The 18,469-nt window shown below is 37.1% G+C and overlaps 1 protein-coding gene across 4 annotated transcripts in view; it reads left to right on the top strand.

The window, feature by feature from the left end:
* The window catches only part of sh3rf2 (SH3 domain containing ring finger 2), a 65,376-nt gene that overhangs the window by 34,868 nt on the left and 12,039 nt on the right, over positions 1 to 18,469 (top strand). For all 4 annotated transcript variants that reach the window (XM_062045855.1, XM_062045856.1, XM_062045854.1 and 1 more), the window contains 2 exons: positions 12,666 to 12,784; positions 18,148 to 18,318. In XM_062045855.1, the coding sequence (XP_061901839.1) occupies positions 12,666 to 12,784; positions 18,148 to 18,318 (290 nt within the window). The remainder of the gene's footprint in view (positions 1 to 12,665; positions 12,785 to 18,147; positions 18,319 to 18,469) is intronic.

Here is an 18,469-nt window from a genome sequence, read left to right as displayed (position 1 = left end):
TCGAGGGGGGGTCTGATGTTCAAATGTTGTCAATATTCAGTGTTTTATCATTCATAGTTAATATTGTAAATCCCACATTCTTTATTTTCATGTACATTCTGGGTGTCTTATTCAGTAAAAAAAATTCAGTTTTTTTAGGCGGTCTGTCATAACGTTTTTAGCATTCAATCAGACATTATTGTGAGGTTTTGTATCAGTGTTCCTAAAAATCAGATATACCGGACCCCAGACACATTTCTTCTCAAAATTTTGCCCCTCCTCAAATCAAAATAATTGCCCAGGCCTGAATTAGGTGTATGAAAAGTCAATAACACTGAAACTTATTTATCACCAAGAAGCAGGGTTGGTATAAACTGACCTCTTGATCAAAAGTGACGTGCTGTATACACAATGGCAATACATTGGTCAAATTAGAAGCAATTAAGGGGAAATGTCCCAAGTGGTAGAAATAGGAATACTAATGCTATATAAAAAGACAAACATTAGATAGTTTAACCATGTATCAAAACAGATTTCTTTGAACTGAGAGCTGAGCCGTGCACTTTGCTGTAGTAAGTGACTAGGCAGTGAAAAAGACAAAATTCCAGTCTCAAGGAAGCACAGACATGTGTCAAATGAAAGTAAAGGACTCTAATGAGGATAGAGAGCCACTGTTCGCCAAAGGCTGGCAGCTGTGAACTGATGAGGGGCGATTGTCGAACTCATGAGTTGCTTCAAGACCGCACACTCTGATCAAGTGCAGGCAAAGACAAGCCCCATAAAGGAAGTAATGGTTATTGTGGGATGGAGCTTTGTTCTAAGTGTCCAGGAAGAAGTCAAACTAAAACCTTTTGAGGAATCCTGAATCCAGACGTGATCTGACTCCCCTCCAAACAAAATCTAATCACTTATTATTGAATCCATTTCGGTCATTTCCTGAGAGTTTCATCAATATCCGTCGATACCTTTTTCAATTTATATTGCTAACTAACAGACAAACAAGCCGCAACGATCACATAACTTCTGGCGGAAGTAATAATGGGCAGTGCTGCAAATTATGACCATTCAGACAACAGCTCTGTGTTGTAGTTCTGATTTTCATGATGCCATAGAGGAAAAACCTCATGAGCGCCTCTCACCGCTCCTAGCTAGATTAGCCTGCCCTGTGTATACGGCCACCACTAAACTGAGGACAGCTTTGTAAATAAGCAGGCTTTTCTGCGCATCTTCAAAAGATGCTTTTAAAGTGACCTAACTTTCGCTAACTAATGTGTTGTAAGATTTATATCCAGCCCTCTTGCGGCTTTGAGCACATAAACTACGGCGCCGCCTAAATTAAATGCAAGAAGCAGAGACTGAAAAGTTTTTATAAAATTAAAAGCCTAGTATTATATCCTATGTGCATTGGTCTAGTCCAGTGGTTCTTAACCTGGGTTCGATCGAACCCTAAGGGTTCGGTGAGTCGGGCTCAGGGGTTCGGCGTAAGTCAAGACACACCCGACTCATTGTGTAAATAAAAACTTCTCCCTATCGGCGTATTACGGATACGGCAACAGCAGAATTCAGACTGATTTGCAAGTGTGTAATTTGTTGTGAGTTTATGCACTGTGTTGGTTTTGTTGTTTGAACAAGGTGATGTTCATGCACGGTTCATTTTGTGCACCAGTAAAAAAAAACATGGTAACACTTTAGTATGGGGAACATATTCACCATTAATTAGTTGCTTATTAACATACAAATTAGTAACATATTGGCTCTTAACTAGTCATTATTAAGTACTTATTAATGCCTTATTCGGCATGGCCTTATTATAACCCTAACCCTCTAACCCTGGCCCTAACCCCCTAACCCTAACCAAATAACTTTAAATTAAGTCTTTGTTACTTAGAATATGTTCCCCATACTAAAGTGTTACCAAAAACATATAACTTTGTATTGAATTTGAAAAAAAACCATTTTATTTTTCACTAAAGAAGGGTTCTGTGAATGTGCATATGAAACTGGTGGGGTTCGGTACCTCCAACAAGGTTAAGAACCACTGGTCTAGTCAATATCAGCATCCTATTGCCTATAAATCGTCACTAGCGTTGCCAACTCCTTAATAAGGGACAACTTGTTTGCAGAGCTGGCCAACCGAACTTCTGCCGTTGTCGTGATTTTTTTTTTTTTGTTCCTTTTTTTTAATACTATTTGGCTGAAAGTTTAATTAATTTAGAAATATGTTTAGGATTAATAAGCATATGTGATAAACAAATTGTTTGATATAACAAAGGCAAAATGTGTATTCACTAAACCACCAGATACTTATTTAGATAGTTTTGAAATCTGTTAATATAAATATAATTGTAATACATATGTTTAGTAAGGCAATTAAGTTTTTTTTAATCTCACAAAGCATCCTGACATGTATTGACATTTTACGAGTACCAGTATGGTGCGACCACAATGTAAGCTACAATACATAATATTCCAATACACAATTGAGGGACCCCCTGATTTAAAAAAATAAATAAAAAAATAGTTTACTAGTACAATAAAGAACAGACCTGGGTAAATTAAGGCCCACATGCGGCCCGTTAAGATTTTCAATCTGGCCCGCCGGACATTCACAAATAATTTTTTTAGATCTTTAAGATGGAAACTGTAGCTGCCTTTATGATGTGCAGTGATGTTTTCAAATTACTGTAAGTCTTGAACTATACAAAGTATTTATTTCAATGGCTGGAATCTGTGCTTTTGCATGATATACTAGTGACTATGGTAATCTACGTCACAGCAGCTCAGACGAGGCACCAAGCAGTGTGGGTGGGAAGCGTTTCCACAGAGTGTTTCCAGAGCGGCCAGCCTGAAATGCGGGCAGTGCCAGCCCAAGCCTCCATGGGGCCCTAAGCAAAATTAGATTTTGGGCCCCTCTATTTCTGCCAATAATATTGATTGTTGATCATTCACACACCTACTATAAACTCATTGCGGCTCTGGCAGTGTTGTTTACATTATCCTATTGTCAGCCTGGCATGTCTTTACAAATGACATGTCATTTATAAAGATATGGGGGTGGCCCAGTTAAGAACATAAATAATACCAATGAATGAACGAATGATGTCCAGAGTGCCACATATGGTTCCTAATCTTAAAATGTAGAAAACATTCAGCTACAAGCGTGGCCTGGGGTTGAACAGTCCAAGTGATAAAGCTTTGTATTTACAGTAAAAGTGTCATCTTGTCTCATCAGTCTTGTACATATTAGTCTTTAATTACTAGTTTATATTTTTAGTTAATTGTTCATATTTAATGTTTACTTTGTACAAAGAGAGCGCAGTCTACTGAAGTTAAATTCCATGTGTGTTAAACATAACTGGACAATAAAGCTGATTCTGATTCACTTTATTATTTTTGGTAACAAAAACCTGAAACAGCAATGTGCAAAAATAATTTGTAGTGCAAGAAAAACAAAGTGCAACAATAAAATCACTTAAATATAGAAATAAAGGAACAAATTCAATTGTACAAAAAACAACATAATTAAATTAAATATCAAGCAAATACTTAAATAATATTAATGAACAGAGTTACCAGAAACAAGGTAACATAACGGTTTATAAACAAATATAAAGTTACTACATATTAAAACTATGTAAATGTACATAACGATGTGCAAACATTTTTGGGATAAAAAATAAGAATTTTTTGTTAATTGCTTTTGGGGGCCCCCTGGTGGTCGCGGGGCCCTAAGCAAGCGCTTAGTACGCTTATGCCTTGGGCCGGCTCTGAATGCGGGTGTCAGAGACAGACGCGGAAGGAGATTTTTACAACAAAATTCTAAAGCTTAGTGGTATATCAGATTATAGGTGGGTTTTTTTTTTAAATATTTCGCTGTTTGTTGCATTTTTGTTGCGTTTCGCTTGATTGTAAAATATGTCGATGGAGAGGGGGTGTGACGTTCATATGTTGTCAATATTCAGTGTTTTATCATTTATCGAAACTTGTAAAATTCCATTCCGTTTTTTAAGGCAGTCTGTCATAACGTTTTTAGCTTTCAATCAGACATTATTGTGAGGTTTTGTATTAGTGTTCCTAAAAATAGATAGACACTTTTTTTTTTTCTCCAAATTTGGCCCCCCGAGTCAAAATAATTGCCCAGGCCTGATATAGAAGCTTGGAAAGTTATTTGCAAGTCATTATACACTGCAGTAAATTTTTCCAAAAGCAAAATAGTTCAATCCTAATGCATTTTATCTGCATTTCTTCAATAATTGATACTGCTGCCAAGAAAGGCAACAGTTTCTACAAAGTAATAAAATAAAAAAGTATACAAATAAAGCTTGCAAAAAAAAAAAGTTTGTTGCCTGGGTGGAGTCTAAATGGTCCAATGTTATTTATTTAGAACAATTTTGATGGGAGCATAAATCACAGAAAAGTTGGCCTTTATACAGTGTGTTGTCTCCTTGCACGGTAAACACACCGTAGCCCCTGCTGGTTCATTGCACCTCGCAAGTGCGTGACTGCTGCTTGAGTGAGACGGCCTCCTTTTATCTGATAAAACATAGACCAAGAATAGAAAACGGACACAGGGAAGTGAAAGGGCCTCAATAATTGAAAACACGAAGAATGCCGTGTTAAGCTTCTCTCTCAATGTATTACTTGCCAGGAGTTAATGGTGTTGAAAGATGACTAATTGCCCTCATTTCGTCAGGCGTTTGTTCACATTTTCTCATCTGAACAGTGTCAGCCATCATAGAGAAATTACACACACACACACACGCACTGATTTATATCCACCATCTCTGAAAGCTTGAATGTCTTCAGGTCATACTCGATGCAAACTATCTTCTTTTTACATGTGCGCCTCACAGCACTGCCTTTCAAAAGTGACTTTTAGCTTATTTCAACTACTTGTTAATTATGGCTGCCTTTTATATTTCGTGTTGGCTTTTTTCAATGCATGTGTTTATGCCACGCTGCCTAATGGCCAGGGAGCCTCATGAGCCAGGCTCCCGCTATACAAAGGGAAGCTCTTGCTTCACTGGTCTCTATCAATTCTTTAAGCACTGGTTGTGCTTTAAATAGCATCAAGCCTTACTGGGACATTAATGGAGAGTAAAGAATATTAAGTCTCTGTTTTGTAAAGAGTGTGACAAAATGAATGAGTATGCCACAAAGTCGAGTACGTAGATCATGATATATGATTTAAAGGGGAACTGCAGTCTGGGGGGGGGCTGCTCGGTTGGTAGAGTGGCCGTGCTAGCAACTTGAGGGTTCCCTTCCATTGTCTCTTCCCCCATCCTACTCACTGCCGTTGTGTCCTTAAGCAAGACACTTTACCCATCTGCTCCCAGTGCTCCCAGGTCTATTTTCATACAAAAGGCAAAAGGAGTCCTATTATTATTTATTTTTTCTAAAAGTGTACAGCTCTGGTAATGGGTACATTCGCACCCACCTGCACAAATGTACTTCAAAATGTAACAATCAAAATAAATGACTTTTTTTTTGTTTACTAGGGCATGCATATATAATATGCAGTAGTTTGACCATTTAAAATCAATTATAATAAAAAGGAGATGCTTGGAAATAGCATAAAAATGCCCCAAAAACTTGGAAAAACGCGATTCATAGCGTTACTTTTTGGTGTAACCATCATGAGTGTTCTGTTCAGGTATATTTCTTTTATATTTTGATAAATCATCATATTTATGTATTACTAAATTTAAATAGGTATTGATCAATCTTTAAGCTGTGTGTATTTGATTTCAGTTTGCTTTTGACATCTTATTTAGAATTGTAGTTGAAACTTTTACTACCTTGTGTTGCGCTCATAATGGCGTAACCAAACTAGATTTAATTTAATGATCTTATTTTGAATATTTATTCCCTTTTTTACATTTAGTATATTTAAATATTCATTTATAAACATTGAATACATTTCAAATATCAATAAAATGCAATTGCCTTCATCTTATAGGGTAATGTTGAGTTACACCAAGTCATGAGCGTAACACTAAGCTTCATCACTTTGACTTGTAATATCTCTAATTCTGGTGGTGTTTTATGCTTTTTTCTTTTTGGAACATGTACTATACATACAATACAATGAAGTCCCATATAACATTATGTTTCTAGCAATACTTTAATTTTGCCTTTGAAAGTAACACTCCAATGTCCATTAGTGGAGCTGTACACAAATGTAAAACACTTCCTTGTGGTCTACATAACATGAAATGGTGGTTATTTGGTCAAAATGTTGCATAGATGATGTTTTACAGATCATCTTCAAGCCGCTTTCTGACTGTCGCTTCAGGATGCGCCGTTTTGTGGGCGGTCTTATTTACGTGGCTCACCTTTGGCGGCGTCCTTTCTCCGTCCTCTTTGTTGTAGCGGTGTAGCGTGCAAGGACGGGAGTGGAAGAAATGTGAAAAGATGGAGCTAACTGTTTTAATGTCATTCAGACTTTATTTAAATCAATAACGGAGCAGCATCTCCTCATCCGTGGCTCTTAAGTGCAATAACAACGCCTTAAATGTGTCCCGTGAAAAACTGTCTGACTGTAACTCTCTAATAACTTAAGTTCCTTGGGTGAATAATGTAAACTCACTACACCGGTATGTTTTAGCGCTTTCATGGCGAGTTTACTGACAGATATAAGTAAGAACTTTACACTACTTTATATTACAAATGGCAACATTGGAGGATGAATGTCCCATAACTAGAAGATAGAGAAAAGGAAGAAGCTTATCGACTGCGGTGTCGGCACGGACTACAAAGGCGGACTCACGCAAATTTTCAGGACTTATACAGATCCCAAACACAGATCAGCAGGTACCAGAAGGTAAGAAAAGTTGCTTTTGCATAATATTGCGAAACAAAACGCCGGATATCTTATCTTATACACACACCATAATAATATGTTGAAGCACAGTACAATCCATCAAGCGGTGCGGCTTCATATCTTACCAAAGTCGTACTAAAACATTTTGATAGATTTTTGAGTGCCGTGTGTAATGTTCTATATTTTCAATGGAACATATAACATTTTGGTGTTGTTTACTTGAGTCATATTGCAGTCTAGATATATCTCTTATGTGTGACTGCCATCTACTGGTCACACTTACCATTTCACCATGTGCCAAATAAAATAGCTTTGAGGTCGGTAAGCACAACCAAAATGATTCCGTACCTTAGGCGCACCGGGTTATAAGGCGCACTGTCGAGTTTTGAGAAAATGAAAGTATTTTGAGTGCGCCTTATAGTCCAAAAAATACAGTAGCCTAACGGATGTATGGGTTTGGCAATGTAAAGCGCTTTGAGTCGCTAGAGAAAAAGCGCTATATAAATATAATTCATTTCATTTTTTATTTATTTTTTTCCTATCGTTTCCAATCATGAGAGACAAGAAGACGGATGTATTCTTTTTTTAATGCATTCCAACTCGTAAATAAAAATCCGCTTACAATGGAGCCAATGAGAGGTCCTCTTTTCCGCTCATAAAGCCCTCTACAAAAACATCCAAAATGCTCCAACAATACTCCATTGACATTTTGTGACCTGAATTGCAACCAAGTATTAGTGATATTATTGTTATAATTGCTAACGCAGACTAACTATTTTTAGCGGCGTATTGTCACAGTTAACAAGCTCGTTGATACTATATTGGCATCATCTCGTGGTGAGCTGCTTTTTCGCCTCAAAGTTTGTGTAAGATTATGAATTATGCCTCTCCCGTGGACAGTAGAAGAATGAGGACATAAGTTGACAAATTGGTCAACTTTGGCATTCAATTTAGACACAAAAATGTCAAAAGACCCACTGCTCTGCCCCCTTCTCCTGCATGGAGAGGTTATTAGGTGACCACAGATGAAGCGCTAGCTGTTCAAAGTCGGGACCCGGGGTGGACTACTCATCTGTGCATCAGTTGGGGACGTCTCTGTGCTGCTGACTTGTCTCCACTCAAGATGATCCCCTGCTGGCCCCACTATGGACTGGACTCTCACACTATTAACTAAATCCACTGGACGCCCATTGCACCGGTCTCCCAGGGGGGGGCGGGTCCCCACATCTGCGGTCCCCTCCAAGGTTTCTCATTGTATCCCATTGGGTTGAGTTTTTTTCTTGCCCTGATGTTGTTGTGGCTTGTGCAGCCCTTTGAGATACTTGCGATTAAGGACTATATAAATACACTTTGATTAATTGAATAAATGCTTGGTTCCACCCCCCTTTTTTCTCATCGAGGATTATGAGTCATTCTTCTTCTAATATAACATCCTATCAGTCGGCATTTAATGACAACAGTTTTATTATGTTTGTTGGCTGTCATGAAGTCTGCAGTGAGTAGTAATCAGTGATGTTGTCGAAGGAAAAAGTGAATGTTGTGATACATTTTTTCAATTAATGCGTATTTTGAAATGATAGAAATACGTAACATTACATGTTATAATGAATGTGCCTATTACAAACCCCGTTTCCATATGAGTTGGGAAATTGTGTTAGATGTAAATATAAACGGAATACAATGATTTGCAAATCATTTTCCACCTATATTCAGTTAAATATGCTACAAAGACAACATATTTGATGTTCAAACTGATAAACTTTTTTTTTTTTTGCAAATAATCATTAACTGTAGAATTTGATGCCAGCAACACGTGACAAAGAAGTTGGGAAAGGTGGCAATAAATATTGATAAAGTTGAGGAATGCTCATCAAACACATATTTGGAACATCCCACAGGTGAACAGGCTAATTGGGAACAGGTGGGTGCCATGATTGGGTATAAAAACAGCTTCCCAAAAAATGCTCAGTCTTTCACAAGAAAGGATGGGGCGAGGTACACCCCTTTGTCCACAACTGCGTGAGCAAATAGTCAAACAGTTTAAGAACAACATTTCTCAAAGTGCAATTGCAAGAAATTTAGGGATTTCAACATCTACGGTCCATACTATCATCAAAAGGTTAAGATAATCTGGAGAAATCACTCCACGTAAGCGGTATGGCCGGAAACCAACATTGAATGACCGTGACCTTCGATCCCTCTGACGGCACTGTATCAAAAACCGACATCAATCTCTAAAGGATATCACCACATGGGCTCAGGAACACTTCAGAAAACCACTGTCACTAAATACAGTTTGTTGCTACATCTGTAAGTGCAAGTTAAAGCTCTACTATGCAAAGCGAAAGCCATTTATCAACAACATCCAGAAACGCCGCTGGCTTCTCTGGGCCCGAGATCATCTAAGATGGACTCATGCAAAGTGGAAAAGTGTTCTGTGGTCTGACGAGTCCACATTTCAAATTGTTTTTGGAAATATTCGACATCGTGTCATCCGGACCAAAGGGGAAGCAAACCATCCAGACTGTTATCGACGCAAAGTTGAAAAGCCAGCATCTGTGATGGTATGGGGGTGCATTAGTGCCCAAGGCATGGGTAACTTACACATCTGTGAAGGCACCATTAATGCTGAAAGGTACCTACAGGTTTTGGAACAACATATGCTGCCATCCAAGCGCCGTATTTTTCATGGACACCCCTGCTTATTATTTCAGCAAGACAATGCCAAGCCACATTCAGCACATGTTACAACAGCGTGGCTTCGTAAAAAAAGAATGCGGGTACTTTCCTGGCCCACCTGCAGTCCAGACCTGTCTCCCATCGAAAATGTGTGGCGCATTATGAAGCGTAAAATACGACAGCGGACTGTTGAACGACTGAAGCTCTACATAAAACAAGAATGGGAAAGAATTCCACTTTCAAAGCTTCAACAATTAGTTTCCTCAGTTCCCAATCGTTTATTGAGTGTTGTTAAAAGAAAAGGTGATGTAACACAGTGGTGAACATGCCCTTTCCCAACTACTTTGGCATGTGTTGCAGCCATGAAATTCTAAGTTAATTATTATTTGCAAAAAAAAAATAAAGTTTATGAGTTTGAACGTCAAATATCTTGTCTTTGTAGTGCATTCAACTGAATATGGGTTGAAAAGGATTTGCAAATCATTGTATTCCGTTTATATTTACATCCAACACAATTTCCCAACTCATATGGAAACGGGGTTTGTACTACATTACATATAGTGTGTGTATATAAAACATTGATGGAGGTGCATGGATGTTTTTAAAATGCTTTATAGGGGGAATAGAGCGACTCCTACAGGATCCATTTTAAGCGGACTTTTGATCGAATTTATGTATGACTCAGAATGCATTAAAAAAAGAAAAACATATGTGTGCTTGTCTTACATAAGGACGGTAAACGATAAGCAAAAAAAAAAAATGCCGTTTGGTTGATCAGTCAGCATTGCATCATAGAACCATCGGAGGTGTCTGTAACATTTTCAGTAATTTATTTAGATTCATGAGAGACATTAACATGTGTGAGGATAAATGCACACACACTTATTGGACTCCCTTTCTTCCCTGTTACATTGCCATTACATAATCACATCTAGTGGAATGTATCTACACAGTCGCATATGCGTGTTGGTTCCTTGAGCCAACACAAATCTCAGTAAAAAAGCCTTCAGATTTGCTGCTGAGGTTACCTGAACTGATCACTTTGGGGGAATGTCAGGCCATTTTAAAGGATCAAGAAGCTGTTTCTTTTTGGCACTGTACTTGTTTTTAACTTCTTTTATTGAAACATTTTATTTTTTTTTACCTACTTTGTGTTGTTTATGCTTATGTTGTTAGTAATTTGTACTTTTAACTATAGTGTGTGACTGCTTCTGTTTTTGTTCTGTTTATTTATGAAACCTGTTTTTGCTGCTCTCTTAGCCAGGTCACTCTCACAAAAGAGATTTTAATCTCAATGAGGTTTTTTACCTGGTTAGGAGGAAAGCGAAATGAAAATGCTGTAAATACTTAATATGACTGATGGTTATGGTGTTCACATAAAACATATGAACCGCAGGCCGATGAATTAAAGCAAATGCAGCAAGTGTAAATGATGTGGTCACACACACACTTTAATACCAACACAATACAACAGCTCAGGGTGATTTTTAGACTGACGTAATACGCAGCGCTCGACATTTTCTATCTTTAGAAGCCTGAGTCAGTAAGTATTTTTATCCATTTAGAAAATATCTAACCTGTATCTGTCCTTTGCGGAAGCAAAACATTGCATCATTCAATGCAAATTCAGAAATACCCGAGATGAGATCTGTTTTTGGTGACAAGTTTATACGTCTAGTTAGTATTTTAGTTGTATCATATTTCTCTGGTGCCACATAGTTTAATAGACAAGTTAACACATTACAAATACATACTGTATAACATGTAGTACATCATCATTTTACACCCTAAAAAATATAATCTAATAATTTCCATTACAAATGTTTTAGTTGTACATGCAAACCAGAAGGTGGCACCAAACGTCTCTTCCCAAGCCAGTTAGAGGTTGTCTTCTTGTCACAGCCCCACACACATACACACACCAGTGACATGGACAGAAATGAAAACAGTGTCTCAAAGGTTATCAAATACCAGAGGAGAAATTATGGTCCTCATTTCAAGATAATAGTGGTCAACAAAGCAGAGAAATTATATTTTTGATTTTAATCTACTAGTTATTTTACGGATATTGGAACGGCTCTTGAAAAAGAGGGATCATCTTTTATATTTAGGGTTGTCTTATTTGGGTCAATGTGGCCTTTTTTTTATTAGTTTTTTACTATTCTCCTATTATTATCACCATTTGTAGTACTTTGGTTTGTATTGAACCAAAGCAGCACTTACTTTACTGACAAGTGTTTTAATATTGTGGTTTACTCTTTAATGTACGGGATGGAAACAAAACAATTAAACCTGTAGACATCGTCATCAAAATTTGTCATAAAAAATATATTTTCCTTCTATTGCATCAAACTAGACCAGTGGTTCTTAACCTTGTTGGAGGTACCGAACCCCACCAGTTTCATATGCTCATTCACCGAACCCTTCTTTAATGAAAAATAAAATGTTGTATTTTTTCAAATTCAAGACATATTTATGTTTTTGTAAACACTTTAGTATGGGGAACATATTGTAAGTAACAAAGGCTTAATTTAAAGTTATTTGGTCAGGGTTAGGGTTAGGGCCAGGGTCAGAGGGTCAGGGTTATAATAAGGCCATGCCGAATAAGGCATTAATAAGTACTTAATAATGACTATTAAAGAGCCAATATGTTACTAATTTGCATGTTAATATGCAACTAATTAATGGTGAATATGTTCCCCATACTAGTGTGTTACCATGTTTTTTTTTTACTGGTGCACAAAATGAACCGTGCATGAACATCACCTTGTTCAAACAACAAAACCAACACAGTGCATAAACTCACAACAAATTACACACCTGCAAATCAGTCTGACTTCTGCTGTTGCCGTATCCGTAATACGCCGATAGGGAGAAGTTTTTATTTACACGATGAGTCGGGTGTGTCTTGACCTCCGCCGAACCCCTGAGCCCTACTCACCGAACCCCTAGGGTTCGATCAAACCCAGGTTAAGAATCACTGAACTAGACAGTGCAGGTGTACCTAATTTTGTGGCGAGTGAATGTATTTTACTCTCTCTACTCTGAAAGTGTGTCCTCTCTTGAGCTATTGGAATTTCCCAACGCCACCCTGACTAATCTGTTCTGAGTGCTCTGGGGTTCAAAAGTTCTTTCCTCCTCTTAAATTCAACATGGTGATCATTGTGACTCCGTCTCGTTGCAGAATGAGAAGATGGCCAACGAGGCTCCGCCCAACATCTCGATGGCTCTGTTGAACCCCCAAATGTCTTCCTCATCTGCAGACAGCAAAAACTCTACCACACAGCAACTGTCCATCAGTGTGTGAGTCCGTGATTAAAGGTTACATTGGAAATACACCTAAAATCCATCATAAAAACATGAACCAAACAGGCAAATATTAGTTATTTTCTCGTAACTGTCATAACTAGGTTTTGTGTAGCCCTAAACATGATTTTGTTTGTACCCCTTTTATTGTTTTTAATCTTTTTTTTTTATTATTATGAAGGGCCCCCACCCCACATACATACACTATGTATGTTTACTTGTAATAAACACGGAATAATTGACTTAATCTTGGTTTAAATAAACTTTTTAAAACACCTTAATGAGGATTTTGCATACAGCTTTTAATGGCTCCAAGATGTTGTATGGAAAACAACTTTAATAAGGTTTTTGACATTTAAAGATGGGATTAATATATCTAGAATATGTGATTGTAAACAAGTTTCTTTATGCGTGTACTGCCATCGATCGATCGGATACAGCCTTTTCCGCACGTGCCAGTTTTCCTAAGGTGATAACCTTGAAGTACAGTAGATGATGCACTCTGTGATCAGAAAACCACAATATTTACATGTTTACTTGTCCAGGGTGCACCCTGCCTTCCGCCCGAATGCAGCTGAGATAGGCTCCAGCACCCCCCGCTACCCCGAACGGGACAAGCGGTAGAAAACGGATGGATGGATGGATGGATGTCTTAGTTTCATCAATAATGTATTTCATCAAGCATTAAAATCAGTGGCATTATTAGGCCTTATTCTTAAACCCCCCCCTAAATTATTTGGTGTTTTTTTTTGTTATGTTTTCAGAGTTCTGTTTTTTTGCTTGCTTGTTGTTACCAAATAGTGCAAACAAATTGAATATAAAATAGACAGAATGTAGTACAAGCTGTCATTATCCACCTAAATATGACTATGTCAAGTTTCTCTTTACTTCATAGTGTAAATGGAAGATTAGCTGATTCATGTAGAATTGGATTAAAATAATCATAATACATCATTATTAGGGATGTCCGATAATGGCTTTTTGACGATATCCGATATTCCGATATTGTCCAACTCTTTAATTACCGATACCGATATCAACCGATACCGATATCAACCGATATATGCAGTCGTGGAATTAAATGATAACACATTATTATGCCTAATTTGGACAACCAGGTATGGTGAAGATAAGGTACTTTTTAAAAAAATTAGTAAAATAAGATAAATAAATTAAAAACATTTTCTTGAATAAAAAAGAAAGTACAACAATATAAAAACAGTTACATAGAAACTAGTAATGAATGAAAATTAGTAAAATTAACTGTTAAAGGTTAGTACTATTAGTGGACCAGCAGCACGCACAATCATGCGTGCTTACGGACTGTATCCCTTGCAGACTGTATTGATATATATTGATATATAATGTAGGAAGCACAGACTGTATCCCTTGCAGACTGTATTGATATATATTGATATATAATGTAGGAAGCACAGACTGTATCCCTTGCAGACTGTATTGATATATATTGATATATAATGTAGGAACCAGAATATTAATAACAGAAAGAAACAACCCTTTTGTGTGAATGAGTGTAAATGGGGGAGGGAGGTTTTTTGGGTTGGTGCACTAATTGTAAGTGTATCTTGTGTTTTTTATGTTGATTTAATAAAAAAATTTTTAAAAAAACGATACCGATAATAAAAAAAACGATACCGATAATTTCCGATATTACATTTTAACGCATATATCGGCCGATAATATCGGCCTGCATCTCTAATCATTATTATACTATTTATTATAATCATTATTAGTGCACATACTGGTGTTAAAGCCTCCCCTGTCTTTAAAAACGAGTGACGTGCATGTTTCAAACTTTAATGAAGGGTCCTTGAATGCACCACAATTGTGCTACGAGATACAAAAGTGAAACTTAAACACTTTGTGCAACGCTGCCAAAAAATATATTTATCATATTTTTACCTTTCTTTTATCACTTCATCCTGGTTCCCAAATGTTGGCGCTGTGTGTGAATGCAAAATTGTGAGCTTTGATGACTTTATGACATCTGTGCTAACAGTGCCCAGCATCGAACACTTACTTGGCTACCAGGAGAAATGAACCATTTTGCATTTTTGGACTGTGCAACATGACCTACACCCGTAGGTCATGTTGCACAGTCCTAATTTGATTCAAACTATTTTATTGTTGAGCTTAGACAGCAAATTTGATTTGATTCTAACTTTAACGTCATCTTTTATAACGGCCGGATTTAAATGCAAGAAAAAAAATTCAAATCTTTACAAAAGCCCAGGCTATTATCATGTGCCCAGTGGTTGTGGCCTTAAACAACTGAATAGTGTAAACAAGTGTTAACGTAACGGGAAACTGCACTTTTTTTTGGTATGTTGCCTATCGTCCACAATTATTTTGAAAGACATGACAATGAATGGATTTTATTTTTTATGCATTCTCAATATTAAATAAATGTAAATAAAAGTCCACTTACAGCAGAGCCAATGGAATCTCCACCATTTTGCCCATGAAATCCAATAAATACTCATTAAATTAAAAAAACACCAACAATACTCCATTTACATTTTGTGACTTGATTATTAACCAGGTATTAGTGACATTATTATTATAAGCGCTAACGCGGACAAAGTATTTATAGTTGCGCCGTGATCACTCCTGTGTGTGCCCACCCATCTGCTGCTTCCTGACTTCCTTGCTCCCTAAAAGTTTTATTCTAGATCAGAAATCATGCATCTCACTTGGACATGAGACGTCTGAGTAGGTACTCCAACAAGTTGGTACACTTTGACAGCCATTTAGGACCCGAAAATGGCCAGAACGACACGAAAAGACGCTTGGTCCCTCCGCACCTCAGCTCGTTTCTTCATGAGGATTATGAGACATTCTTCACCTAAATGGGAATATATGAAGATCCTAGTAGTCGGCATCATAATGACAGCAGACCTTGTACAGTAAGTGATGTTTTATTATGTTGGCTCTCATGAAGTCTGCAGCAAACGTTGTGATGCGTTTTTGAGATTAATGCACCGCCTATGCTTAAATATCAAAATGGGTAAATATTAAATGTTACAAATGTGTCGGTTACTGCATTATATACAGTATATACTTACATCTTGTATGTAAAATTTTAATGGAGATGTTTGGTTGTTTTTTTAAGGGCTTTGTAGACGGAATTGCGCAGCTCCTAACGGCACCATTGTAAGCAGAATTTTGATTGCATGTACACTACCGTTCAAAAGTTTGGGGTCACCCAAACAATTTTGTGGAATAGCCTTCATTTCTAAGAACAAGAATAGACTGTCGAGTTTCAGATGAAAGTTCTCTTTTTCTGGCCATTTTGAGCGTTTAATTGACCCCACAAATGTGATGCTCCAGAAACTCAATCTGCTCAAAGGAAGGTCAGTTTTGTAGCTTCTGTAACGAGCTAAACTGTTTTCAGATGTGTGAACATGATTGCACAAGGGTTTTCTAATCATCAATTAGCCTTCTGAGCCAATGAGCAAACACGTTGTACCATTAGAACACTGGAGTGATAGTTGCTGGAAATGGGCCTCTATACACCTATGTAGATATTGCACCAAAAACCAGACATTTGCAGCTAGAATAGTTATTTACCACATTAGCGATGTATAGAGTGTATTTCTTTAAAGTTAAGTTTAAAGTTATCTTCATTGAAAAGTACAGTGCTTTTCCTTCAAAAATAAGGACATTTCAATGTGACCCCAAACTTTTGAACGGTAGTCTATTTAATATTTAGAATGCAAAAAATATATATAACATCCATCGTTATGTCTTTCATAATGATTGTGAACGATAGGCAAAATTCCAAAAAAGTGCAGTTCCCCTTTAAGCTAAGCATTATTAATATTAAACAGTAAAGCTACGATGAATTGATCAACGTGGACCCCGACTTAAACAAGTTGAAAAACTTATTCGGGTGTTACCATTTAGTGGTCAATTGTACGGAATATGTATTGTACTGTGCAATCTACTAATACAAGTTTCAATCAATCAATCAAAGACAATTAAGCACAGAATGATAAAGAAACAGGTTGGTTTTTTATTGCAGATGTGCCTCATGAATGTAGATGTACAAATGTAGAAAAAAGGTGATCACTGTAAAACAAAAACCCAACAAAGGAACTTCTCTTTTTTTAAGAATTTTGCCTATCATTCACAATACTAAAACGAAAACACATATTTTTCTTTTGTTATGAATTCTAACTAGTAAATATGCTGGCAGAAGTCCGCTTACAATGGATTCAGTCAGTCGCTCTATTACGCCTATAAAGCGCTTAAAAAAACATCCAAATACCTCTATCAACGTTTTATATACATGCTGTAAGTTTATAATGTAGAAACATTATATGTAATATTTACGTATTTTGGTCATTTTAAGCATACGGCAGTGAGTTAATTTCATACATGCATCAACGTTGGCGTTTTCCCTTAACATTACTTCTCACGGCAGACTCCATGAGATCCAACACGCATAATAAAACATCACTTACTGTACAATGTCTGCTTTCACTGGTATGCCTACTGATGGGTTGTTCATATCTTCCCATTTAGATGAAGAATTAATCATACTCTTTTTCGCCATTTGCGGGTCTAAGTTGGCTGTCAAAGTGTACCAACTTCTCTGTTTATGTCCACATCCTTTTACTATCAAGGTGAGAGACAATATTTATAATCTAGAATTAACTTTCACAAGCTCAGAAGCAAGAGAGCAGCTCCCTAGCTCATGATGTCAATACAGTACCATTAGGAAGTTACCTCCATCTGATCAATGTGCCGCTAGGTCTTAATGTTAGCGTTTATAATAACAATATTGCTAATACTTAGTTAAATATGTAATTGAGATATTGTTGGTGGTTTTTAGATGTTTTTTTTAGTGGTTTTTATGGACGGAATAGTTGCAAAGACATTAAGGCATTGTAATATGACTTTTATTTACGTTTATTTACGAATTAGAATGCATTTTAAGAAAAAAACATGTGTTCTTGTCTCTCATAAGGATGGTGAATTATAGACAAAATTCCAAAGAAAGTGATGACAAAGAGGTTTCTTAGCACGTTTATTGTAAATATGCCTGTGGTTTACGCGCTTCTATATATAAAAAAACAAAAAACAACTATGTTGGTTTTTTTTAAAATGCCCCTGCATGACTGGTTGAGGAAAAAAGACAAAGAAAAATCCATTGATGCTCTGAACAGAGCTCCTGGGTGATATGCTATCATGTGTGATGGTGGTTCAAACTCTAAAATTGAAGCTATATTTTTTACTAGGACATTTTTCATCTGATTTCAGATGTGTTCATTCAGGACATGTTAACTCTGGTTCCACGGTAATATCTACTAACGAAAGGTTACTTCACCCTTCAGGTGTGCAGTGCTGTACTCTTATAAGCCACATCGCCCTGAGGAGCTGGAGCTGAGGAAAGGCGAGATGGTGGGAGTGTACGGGAAGTTCAAGGAAGGCTGGCTGCGTGGGTTGTCGCTCAGAACGGGCAAAGTGGGCGTCCTGCCCAGCAACTATATCACTCCTGTGCTCAGGTGAAAGGTTACCATCCCTGACGGCCGAATGACGCATTGGATGCAAATGCAATGCAATCGTGTGGGCAGGAAGATGTTTAATCATGCACTTATTCCCCTGTTCAATGTGTCAGTATTATGAAAGAATGTATTCCTCCATCCTAATGTTTTT

Source organism: Entelurus aequoreus, linkage group LG04 (genome assembly GCF_033978785.1).
Source record: "Entelurus aequoreus isolate RoL-2023_Sb linkage group LG04, RoL_Eaeq_v1.1, whole genome shotgun sequence".
NCBI classification, from domain to species: Eukaryota; Metazoa; Chordata; class Actinopteri; order Syngnathiformes; family Syngnathidae; genus Entelurus; species Entelurus aequoreus.
The sequence above is the reverse complement of the archived record's forward strand: the minus strand, read 5'-3'. Positions and strand labels throughout refer to the sequence as shown.